The sequence below is a fragment of the Schistocerca cancellata genome, chromosome 4, assembly GCF_023864275.1.
Source record: "Schistocerca cancellata isolate TAMUIC-IGC-003103 chromosome 4, iqSchCanc2.1, whole genome shotgun sequence".
In the NCBI taxonomy this organism is placed as follows: domain Eukaryota; kingdom Metazoa; phylum Arthropoda; class Insecta; order Orthoptera; family Acrididae; genus Schistocerca; species Schistocerca cancellata.
This window is the reverse complement of record NC_064629.1, coordinates 833,066,090-833,078,453: the sequence shown is the minus strand read 5'-3', so window position 1 is coordinate 833,078,453 and position 12,364 is coordinate 833,066,090. Positions and strand designations below refer to the sequence as shown.

The 12,364-nt window shown below is 38.4% G+C and overlaps 1 protein-coding gene across 1 annotated transcript in view; it reads left to right on the top strand.

Annotated features, from left to right (window-relative positions):
• Positions 1-12,364, top strand: part of LOC126184900 (synaptojanin-1) — a 133,369-nt gene that overhangs the window by 67,149 nt on the left and 53,856 nt on the right. The window contains exon 10 of the mRNA XM_049927547.1: positions 5,377-5,533. Within this exon, the coding sequence (XP_049783504.1) occupies positions 5,377-5,533 (157 nt within the window). The remainder of the gene's footprint in view (positions 1-5,376; positions 5,534-12,364) is intronic.

Below are 12,364 nucleotides of genomic sequence, written 5' to 3'. Positions count from 1 at the left end.
AGTTGCAGATATAATTGTTACTCAAGTGACTAGCAGAGTAAAGAATGTCGAGGAAGTGTTACATTACAGATGACTCCTATCAGTCGAGACTTTAATTTGTTGAGATTAAATATTTTATTATTACAGAGGTGTTTTTATGTCCAGACCAAGAGTTCGACAAAAGCAATGAATTATTTCCTGCAAATGAAAAGTAGAGTCAGACATCAAAAATTATTCTCTTCCACTTTTCCAGATTTTGCTACATTGATTACAGGATTTTTGCAAGGATTATGTCATTTCTCCATGGGCCCTGTACTTCAATTGCTCTTCTACTAAGTGGACTTGCCATTGATTGACACAAAATGTCTACTGCACCTTGTGAGGTACTGTTTGATAAGTCAATGTGGAATTTGCCCTAGCTATTGAACTTCTCATTGTTGTTCTTGAACCATTACTGAGCTGTGCCCAAGTAAAAGTATACATTTACCAAACACTTCCTGTTGTATTTGGTCACTGTGTCGAACCCTTTCAGCCATTTCATTGGACCTTGACCAGCATCACAAGAAAATACTCATGGATGCCTGATATGCAGCTGACTTTCAGCTGACTTGGTAACCACAAGTCTCTTGAATATAAGGACATTTGGAACAATGTACTGCCTGCAATATTGGCTGATGGAAGCCTTGATGATGTAGATGTTTTGAAGTACTTGGGCTCTCCGCCAAACAATGTTGCCTTGTAGCCGGAATCAAGTCCGCATCTGAAAGCAGGGTCATCAATAAAATGACACTCAACACTGAAAACGTATTTATTACAAACACCAGTGTATAACCAGAATAGAACTGACCTGGGTGGACAGTGCAGCTATTTATACAAACATTGAGTATCCCAGAACGCTGATGATTATACAAACATTGAATTTTCCAGAATAAACAAACATTGCAAATGTAAAACATTTTGGGAACCTTCCAGAAATGAGAAATATTAAATAAAAATAATTGCTGGTGGTCAGGCTTGAATTGACAGCCATGAGCATGCCAGCCAGCAATGCTAAACACTATTCTATAATGCAGGCACCACAACTCATTGCAGTATTTTTCCCCTTTCATAGTGTGCTGCACCTTGTGAGGTGCTGTTTGATAAGTCTAGCTATCTTCTGCTTCCTCCTTTTTGGTCTTTGAAGTATGATACCACAAATTACCTAATTATCTCATGATTCCAGAGTGATGTGCCTTCTATATGAATGTCTGATGTACACAATCAAATGCTTTGAACAGTTCACATAAGATGACAATCAGCAACTTCTTATTGTTCAGCTATGCCAAGACATTTTCTGAAAGAGGAAATAGCTTCTGGTTTAGATAATATTTTTCAGAAAACCAAACTCTCATGGTAGTAATGTTCTAGTTTTTAAGATGCACCACACCTCCATAGTAGAATGCATTTTTGATAATTTATGAAAATGTGGTTAAGAATGAGAGAGAGAGGGTGATGGTTTGTGACATGTGTTACATCCCCAGACTCGTAAAGCGGTACAATCGCAGCATATTTCGTTCTCGCTGAATATACTCCTTTGTAGGGGGGGTATGTTGATACTAGCAGAATTTTTATTCCTCAAAGAACTTACAATTATTTATATACATGAGGAGTATGGAGGTTGTATCTATCTGATTACAGAGTATGTAGAAACTATGTTTTAATATGGTTGTGGCTTTACCAGAGGACCCACTGTAACGTATACTGGCTGTCAAAAAATGTTAACCATCCAAAGGAGGAGGAGGAGGAAACGAAATGAAATTTCATGGTTTGAGAGGGTATGTGGTGTTATTTCAGTGATTATAAAATCAAGTCAAAGTTACAAAGAAATTGGTGGTTTGAACCCGCATGTTTGTATGACGTTACATTCCATCTGGGTGCACACACTGATTCAGTCGAACCATTGTATCTGCTCCTGAGGCAAGATGGCCCACAAATGTTGTAACTGATCCTTGATATCCTGGATACCAGCCTCTGGGATGGAGTTGACATCTGAGCTGGTCCCACATATGTACTATCAGGCACATATCCGTGGATCTTGCTGGCTACAGGAGTAATTCAACATTACACAGACAATTCATAAACACACATGCCATGTGTGAATGAGGGTTGTGCCATGAGTTCCCTCAGTCACTACCAACTGTGACCTGAAGTCATACCTAATGGCACCTCACACCTTGTGCCAGGAGAACCACCACTGTCTCTCTCCAAAACATTAGAAGACTGCGACTTCTCTCCAGGTGACCACCCTACCTAGCGACAATGGCCTCTGGAGTAGTGTAAAAGTGTGATTCATTGCTGAACACAATGGGGTAGTGTAAAACTGTGATTCATTGCTGAACACAATGTGGTGTCATTCATCACCAGTTCATCCTTCGTGATCACAGCACCACTCCAAACTATGCATGGGACAGTAGTTCCCTAGTCCAGCCACTGCTAGTCTCCAACCAGTGGTGCAGAATGACTCAGAAGATGGGGTCTGTTCAAAAAATTTTGGAACATTTGTAATTTCGCACCAATGGTGCCTTGGAGCAAAATGCAATTGGCATCCCTGCACACTCCTGTTTGATGTGTAACTGTCGGCAGTTTCATTGTTGTATGTGTGTTAATTATTGTTCAGTGTTGTATTGAGTGGAACATTATGTTGCACAGTTTGCAAATTTCGAGATGGCAGAGTTAGAGGAGAAATGTGTATGCATTAAGTTTTACATGAAACTCAAGAAAACATTTACAGAGACACACCAAATGATGAAGGAAGCCTACGGTGATGAGTGCTTCTCAGTGTTACAAATGGTTCATGTGGTTTAAAAATGGCTGGGCGGAAGGTAACTTAGATGACCCTCATCAACATCTACCAATGACGCGCTGTCAGCAATATCAGCGAAATGGTGCATGCTATTCGAAGACTGACTGTCCGAGAGATTGCAGAAGAATGTAACATTTCAGTTGGATCATGTTATGAAATCCTGACACAGCATCTTGGAATGCATCGTGTTGCCACCAAGTTCATCCCATGGCTGATGAGTCTAGACCAGAAAGACCTTCGCCTCACTATCTGTGAAAAGCTTTTGGATCACGCAGATGTGAATGGGATGTTTCTTAAGATTATCATAACTAGTGATGAGATGTGGGTCTATGGTCATGATGTTGAGACCAAGATTCAGTCTTCACAATGGGCAGGAAAGGTTCTTCAAGACCAAAAAAAATCTCATCAGGTCAGATCAAATGTGAAAGCCATGCTAATTGTTTTCTTTGACTTTGAAGGGTTAGTTCATCATGAATTTGTGCCACAGGGAGAAAACATTAATTGATGCTACTATCGAAATGTGTTGTAACACCTGCGAGAAAATGTGAGAAGGAAAAGGCCTGAAATGTGGCGAGACAATTCATGGCCCTTGGATCGCAATAAAGCACTTGCACATTCATCCCTGTTTGTGCATGACTATTGTACAAAGAACTGAATCACTTTGCTGCCTCATCCTCCATACTGTCCAGACCTGGCCCATGCAGCCTTTTTTATTTTTATTTTATTTATTTATTTATTTTATATATATTTCCAAAGTTGAAAACCACATTGAAAGGATAAAGATATGCAATGCTAGACAAGATAAAAGAAAATTCGCAGATGGTGCTTCTCATGATCCACCAAAATGGGTACCACGATTGCTTCCAGAAGTGGAAACGGAGTTGGGAGTAGTGTATCAGTTGTGGAGGAGGGTATTTCGAAGGAGACCATGCGCAGTAAGTAAGAAGTAAGTGTAGAAAAATTATGTGGACAAAGTTCCAGAATTTTCTGAAAAGACCTGGTATTGCAGGGAGTCTATTACTTGTGCTGGATGGCTTGGGGCACAATATGGTTGCCCTTCCTTGTGGTGGTCAGAGATGGTTGACTGGAACCTTGACAATGCGTATGTCTGCCCCCTTGCTCCCATGCAGTCCAGTATCAGCTACTGTCACATCCAAATGCCCCATATATCTGGATATTGCACAATTTGACCGGGGAGCCAAATGGAGACCCATGGTGAGGCCCCTTTCAGACTCTGTCAGGTGTAACACTGTCTCACATGAGTACACGGCTTCTCTGTATCATTCTCAGTGATCACTCAGCACCTGATGCTGTTCACACCCCAGACCTGGTAAAATCACTAAATATGAGCAACACAAATGCACTCTGATGCCTGTTCTACCCTCCACAGAGAATTGCAACTCTAATCATTTACATACCAGCTGGTGGTGTGTACATGTGCGAAGTTACATTGACATCTCACCGTGTCTTTTGGGTACTTCCCTTCTTTTGGTCACACTGTGAAATTGAGATCTGACAGTTAACAAGTGGTCTAAATGTTTCATCTGTTTTCTTGCTGTCAACTATTTGTGGATTGTTAACGGTCAGAGCAATGTTTTTGAAATTGCCGGAGGAGGTATTTCTTGTTTCTCTCTCTATCAGGTTCTGTGTTGTTTTTGATTTGTCATTGAATCTGGTAATTTCAGTCATTATGCACAAAAATTTTGTTTTCCTGATCACTTTATTGAAGCTCTGAGACTAAGCCTTATAATGCCTCTAACTGCCTGGGATTTGTGTCTTTTGTGAGTGCAAAGTTGCTATCTCTTCCTGTGGCAGAATATTTTTATTCCAGTAGCATGCCATGGTTTTGTAATTGATTACTTGACTTTAATTCTGTATGTCTTTCTGGAAAGAACATGCTACATACTTAGTAGTCTCAGTTATAAATGGAGTGTCATTAAAAGCTTGTCAGTTGTGGGTGATTTTATTGTATGAAACAAATTTTACTTTCAACTACATTATTTAATATGTTGTTCAGTTTACAGTGCAGTTGGTTTTGGGGTCATAAGGCCCTATCCTCTGAGAGCTATAAATACAAAAAGCAAATGCTGTGTACCAACTTAAAGAATTTTTAATATCATACAGTTTAAACCATCAACCAAATTTTGACATAATTTATCTAGATTGAACATCATGAGTGTGTTCAGTATTGCCAAGACAGTATATGGGCAGTTATATTCTATTAAGATAAATGAAAAGAGCTAGGCATGTAGCATTGCAACTGTGGCAGGTGCATAAAACAGCAAACCATTTATGTAAGTTAGCTGCATGTATCCCCTAGTAGTATTTGACAGCTACTGCATAATCTTGGAGAATTCAGATACTGTACGTCTTGCATGCTTATATTCTCTGCCATAACTCAGTGACATTAGTGGATTCTATAAAACAGTTAAAAGTTATCTTTTTAATTTTTTTTTCTGTTAGTACTGCAGAAGCTGCAGTATTGATTTCTTTACTTTAAAATTCACATTATATTCATTTGTGATGATATCAAAAAAGTAAATAAATTATTTCAGCTGATGGATGGAGCCAGATCAGCAGCTAGAACAATTCAAAACAATCTTTTAGATAATAGTAAACAAGAGGCAATTGATATCCTTCTGTTGGGTAGTACCTTGAATACAGAACTGGCTGATAGAGCTCGCATTCTTTTACCTGCAAACAGACTTCATGGTAAGTTATTTGTAACATAATTTCAATACTTTTTCACTTCAGATGTTCTGATTATTATTTGATATCATGTGGTACACTATGGATTACTGAAATTGGTTTATTTTATGTTCAACACAAGATTAGTCACATTTAATGATATGTTTTCCTACTATAAACATCCGTTACATTAGGAGGGAAAGGAGAGAATACCTGTACTTTTCACCAAGATGACATTTGTGTCAAAAGAATTTATTTTCTTATTTTGGTGCATATTGTGCAATTTGAAAATAATTTGCAACTTTATATATGTAATAGATTTGTTAAATTTTCCCCTTTTAAGTAGTTGTGTCACATGTTTTGTTCAAGCCAACAACATGGAATATTGTACTGTCATAAAGTTATTTGTTTTGGACAGTTTATAGTCAACTGAAGTTCACCTGAATTTTGTGAAGACTTGCAAGGAGTCTGTGCCTTAATATTCACCAATTAAGAAGTGGTTGGCTGAGTTCAAATATGGATGTGCTTCTCTTGAATATGATCAGTGTGAAGGACATCGCAGAACTGCAATCACAGATTAAAAGTCAAGAAAGTACATCATATGGTATTTGACTATCTGTAATCACAACTTTTTGAATTAGTTGTCACCATAAGTAAATCAGGAGAAAAGGTTCAGTACATTTAACATGAAGAATTAACTTGAAAAAGCTTTGTGAAAGATAAATGCGGTGTTTAGAATCTGCTTACGAAGAGCAAATGCAAAAACAATTCACTCAACAATGTTTGTACCATAAAAAAAAATGCAGCTAATTTAGGCTGGTAATTTATTAGGCAAATCACAAGGAAACCAGAAAGGGGTCCTGTTGGAAAATTTTTGGAGAAATTCTGAAGATAAGCTTTTTTTTTTTTTTTTTTTTTTTTTTTAATCATGAATCTCAACTTTGACACACACAATTTTTCTTGGATAAAATCCATTTTCTTCTCTTTTTTCTCATAACACGAAGACAACATACTTTTTGATTAACATCACTCAATACTAAATTAAACAGAACTAAATTCCCTAGAAATTGAGCCTAATGATTTTCTTTGTCTGGGGCATCATTTTGGAACAAGCACTCATTACAATAATGAGCTGGGAGGCACAGTTCCCCCCCCCCCCCCCTCCCCCAAACCTACTACATCCTTTGCTCTTATTCACTTGCTCCCTCTACTTATGTCTCTGCCTGTGTATTGCAAGCTCCACACTAGGTCTGCTGATGGGATGCTTTTGTTTGATTCCTCGAGCTTTCCTCCACTTTCTACACCTACATCTGCTCCTGCACCTACACCTACATCCATACCCTGCAAATCACTAAAATGAAGGTCTGATAAAACTATTGAGCACTGTTTATGCCTTTTGCAAGTGAGCAGAGGGTGTAGAATAACTCTAGCTTCTTGGAACTTCCAGAATAAACACACCAATAATACTTTGATTTAAACATGTATTTCCTGTGATGTAATCTTTCTTTTCTACATAAAATGTTTTTCCTATTTTATCCAAGGTATGATCAAAAAGTAAAAGGAATTTTTTAATTTCGCGGGTGTTTCACAGCCAATTTTCTAAATTGATTTTCATCTTGTTGGTACACATGTTTCTGATGTATGTTTGCATTTTCAGATGTTTTGAATATTTAGTTTATTGTTGATAGTCAAAAAGATTGTACATGTTTTTGAGTGCGTGGTGGATTTTTACTTTCAAATAAGATGGGTCAAAGAATTTTCATTGAATTTTGCATTAAAAATGGAACAAAGTGCAGCACCATATTCAAAATATTGACTTTGGCTTTTGACCGAATCTACTATGAGTAAGACAAGAGTTTATAATTGGCACTAACATTCAAAGAGGGTCGAGAAGATGTTGAAGATGATGACCATCCTGGACACTCTGGCACTTAATGACATTCATGTGGAAGAAGTGAAGAAAATAGTTCTGGAAAATTGCTGAATTACCATCAGGGAGGTTGCTAATGATGTTGGCATATTCTTTGGCTCATGCTGAGCATTTTTGGACATGGAATGTATAGTAGCAAAATTTGTTCTGAAATTGGACTTTGACCACAAAAAATGACATTGTGTAGACATCGTTCAGGAATTGCTGAATGAAGTCGACAACAGGTATAATGGGTACAACATCCAAAACAAGGCCCAATCATCCAAATGGAAAATGCCTGAAGAGCACAGGCCAAAAAAAGTTTAACAAGTTCTATCACATGTGAATGGTCTACTGTTTTCTTATATTACAATGGGAGAGTGAATCACAAGTTCCTTTTGTATGGCCGTACTATCAATAAGGAATACTACCTGTAAGTTATGTGGTGTTTGTGTGAAGCCACCCGAAGAAAACAACCAGGATTGTGGCAAAGCCACTCATGGAAATTGTATCATGATAATGTTCCCACTCACACCTCAATACATGTTCATGATTTTTTGACAAAAGAGAGAGAGAGAGAGAGAGGGAGAGAGAGAGAGGGAGGTTGCATTGCCTCAGCCACTGTATTTGCCAGACATGGTCCCCTGCAACTTCATTGTATTCCTAAGGCTGAAGAGAACCATGAAAGGACATAGTTTTGCCACCATTTTTGAGATAGAAACAGTTGCTGAAGGCACCGAACACGATAATGAATAGTGAGTTCCTGAAGTGCTTCCAAGATAGGAAAAAGTGCTCACAAGTGTGTTATATCTGAGGGAAATTACTTTGAAGGGAACAATGTTGATGTTCATGAATAAGTGAAGATTCTTTAAGGAAAACAAAAACTCCCATTATTTGTTGATCACACCTTGTATACTGTGCGGGTATAATTAATGTGCAGTTACTCATGGGGTCCAGTGTGTTCTGTAATTATTATATGGCAGTGAAACTTGGTAGATATGCTAATGCATTAATGTGGAACTGATGAACACTGGAAAAAACTAAGTTCCAATTTAGACCACCAGGTGCAAATCTGGCATGGTACATGATCTTGTCAATGTCTCCAGTGCTCCTATTGAACAAATAGTGTAAGTGACGGTTAATAATAAAATCAACCCATGCCTTTCTCACTTGTTTGACCTTTTCTGCCCACATCCCATTCCTAATCCACTCGATATGGAAATGTTTCTATACGTTTTTCTTGCACTCACAGTGCCAGATTTGCACCTGGTCACCAAAATTGGAACTAGTTGATAGCCAGTGTAAATCGGTTCTGCGTAAGCACTTTAGAATATCTGCTATGTTTTGCTGCCATGTGATAATTACAGCCCACACTGGACCTATGGGAGTAGTTGCACTTGTAACTACCCTGTACATACAAGGAATGTCTTTAAAGTTCGATGAATTGTATCCTATGTTAGAAACCACACTGTGTAGGATGGGTGTCCACACATTCGCATTGAAAGAGATGTTGACAAGTGCCCCTATTGTGCACATCACTGAAGTGAAGCAGCGGTGCACACTGCAAACAAGGTAAAGTAGCCAGTATAAGAACTCTTGTCATTGTTAAATGGAACAATGTGGTAACATGAATTTTTGCTTCAAGTTATGGGAAATGGAGATAGAAAATCATGAAATGTTGGTGCAAGTGTATGGTGTTGAAGCAGTGAGAAAAAAGTTTGTGTTTGAATGGTTTAAATGCTTTAGAAATTGAAAGGAAGGTGCCAAGGATGAGCAGCGCATTCAGGTCAACCATCATCACGCGCAATGCCAGAAAATATCGAACAAGGGTGATGGATGCTTGCGGATGAATGGCAGCTTTATTTCAGAATGATAGTGGAAGAGTTGAAGATGAGCAAAGACTGTGTAAGCACTGTTGTTGATGAACATTTAAAAACAGTAGAAGATTGGTGCCTGGCTTGTACCACACACACTGACAGATGAGCAGTAGGAAACTCAAGTGAAAATATCTGGAAATTTTGTCTAAATTTCTGACCGGAATCTGCAGTTTTTGGAAACCATCATTACAGGAGATGAGTCCTGATACTACAGGTATGGTCCAGAGACCAAGCAACTGCCAGTGGCATGATATTCGTCATCTTCCTTGCCTCCCAAGAAAAATTGGTTGACAGGATCCAATAATAAGATGATGATGATGATGATGATGATGATGATGATGATGATGATCACCTTTTGTTAATTTCTACCCAAAGGTCGAACTGTCAATGTGAAAGTTTACGAGGGAGTTTTGAAATGGTTGCTGCAATTTGTCCAGCAAGTCAGAGTGGATAGTGGAATTACCTCCACAAGATGCATCTGCACAGTGGGATCCACACATTCAGCTTTCTCTCTCAACGAAATATGGCTGTTTTTCAGCACCTTCCTTATTCTTCAGATTGGGCACTGGCAGATTTCTTTATGTATCCCTGCCTTAAATTGGCTCTGAAAGACTTATGCTTCACAAAAGTTATGGGTATCCAACATTATTGAATGGTCTTACTTGAAAATGCATCCTTTTCCTTTTATGAGGAAGAGAACTGAAATTTTGTGACTTCATTTAAACTTTTTTGTATTTACGAGGATGATTTGATGTTTCCAAGTTAAAATTTGTAATAACCATATTCAAAACATAAAAAATGAATTTCCAAAACTTTCTAGGTGAGGTTACTGTTTGCCTGGACTATATAACTACAGATGAGATGTGTGTGTGTCCCTTCGTGCCAGAAATAAGAGGAATCATGGCAGTGGATTGTCTTCTCATTTAACTAAAATTGTAATTGGTGAATATTACATCAGGCTTGTGTACCATCTGTACGTAAAAACATATGACACGAAGCCTTCATCAGGATGTTGAATTGGCCACAAAGGTGCTTCAGCAAGAATTTGAAAAATGAGGCCATATTTGACACCTTCCAACTTCCACCTATTTTCATATATAAAAGAATTGTGGCTAGAAAACATTACGGGTACAATCAAGACACTATGGCAGTTGTAGATATGCAGCAATGGAAGTCAGACCATGTTTAGATTAAAAATACCTCAACTGTCAAAATTTTGTCTAAATATTGTCTAAATATTTGTAAGTAAGTTTCCAAATTTATTGCCATCCAAGAAAGTTCTTGTGATCAAATTATTCTTGAGATCAAGAGCTGGCTGAAAGCCAAAGTAGAAAGCTCTGAGATATTAAGCAAGTCATGGAATGTATATCACAAAGATGGAGTAGAGGCCATAGGAGGGGGAGCGCTCATTGCAGTTGACAAAAGTAGTGTCTCTGTTGAGGTCAGAGTTGACTTTGACAGTGAAGTAACCTGGTCGCGTATAACAGTTTTAGGTGAAACAGAGTTGATTGTTGGACGTTTTTTTAGCCACCTGATCCTGGTGTGACAGTCTAGTGTCATTCATAGAAAGTCTATGGTCAGTAGTGTGTAAATATCCAGATCATGCAGTGGTAGTTGGAGGCAACTTTAGCCTACCAAATATAGACTGGGATGTCTATGTATTCATTGCAGGGGGTACAGACAGACAGTCTTGCAAAGTGCTGTTGAACACATTTTCTGAAAACTGTCTTGAGCAATTAGTTGAGCAGCCCACGTAATTGAAAGTACAGAAATGAGTATTGGCGATCATGATGTCATTATAGGAACTATGGTTAAGAAAGTTAATAATTTGTTTAAGAAGGCTAGGAGAGTGTTTTTGCTAGAAAGAGCAGATAATCAGTTGTTAGCATCGCACTTAGACAGTGAAATGACATCACTTAATTCCAGTAGGATGGACTTATAGGAATTATGGGCAAAGTTTAAGCAGATTGTGAATTGTGGCCTGGAGAATTATGTGCCTAGTAAGTAGATAAGGACAGAAAAGACCCACTATGGTTTAATGGCAAGATTCAGAATTGCTGAGGAAGCAGAGGCTGTTGCACTCTCAGTTCAAAAGAGAACATGCACATGATGACAAGCAAAGATTAGTAGAGATTTATGCATCTGTGGATAGATTGATGTACGATGCATACAATAACTACCTCAGTCATACATTAGCAAAAAGTCTGGCAGAGAACCCAAGAAAATTTTGGTCCTATGTAAAACTGCTAAGTGGGTCTAAGGCTTCCATCCAGTCACTTGTGAATCAGTCTGGTGTGGAAGTTGAAGACAGCAAAATGAAATCCAAAGTTTTAAATTACATGTTTAAGCAATCATTCCCACAGAAGAATTATACAAATGTATAATCGTTTGACCATCAAGCAGGCCCCTGTATGGATGACATAGTAATAAGCATCACTGACGTAGAGCAATACCTGAAATAGTTGAAAACAAATAAATCACCAGGTATGTATGGAATCACAATTTGGTTACCCAATGAGTACTCTACAGGACTGGCCCCTTATCTTGCTTTCATTTACTGTGAATGTTTCACCCAGCGCAAAGACCAAAGTGACTGGAAAAAGTGCAGCTGACTCCTGAGTATAAGAAGGGCAAAAGAACAGACACACAGAATTACAGACCAATATCCCTCACATAGGTTTGCTTTGAATCCTTGAACACATTCTCAGTTCAAGTGTAATAAATTTTCTTGAGACCAAGAATCGTACATCCACGAATCGGCATGATTTTAGAAAGCATCGCTCGTGCAAAACTTGGCTTGCCCTTTTCTCACATGATGTACTGTGAACTGTGGATGAGGGGCAACAGGCCGATTCCTTATTTCTAGATTTCCAGAATGCATTTGACATTGTGCCCCATTGCAGGCTGTTAAAAAAATATGTTCACACACATGTGAGTGGCTCAAAGAATTCTTAAGCTATAGGACCCAGTGTGTTGTCCTCGACGGCGAGTTTTCATCATAGACAAGGGTATGATCAGAAGTGCTCCAGGGAATTGTGATAGGCCCGCTGTTATTTTCTTTGTATATAA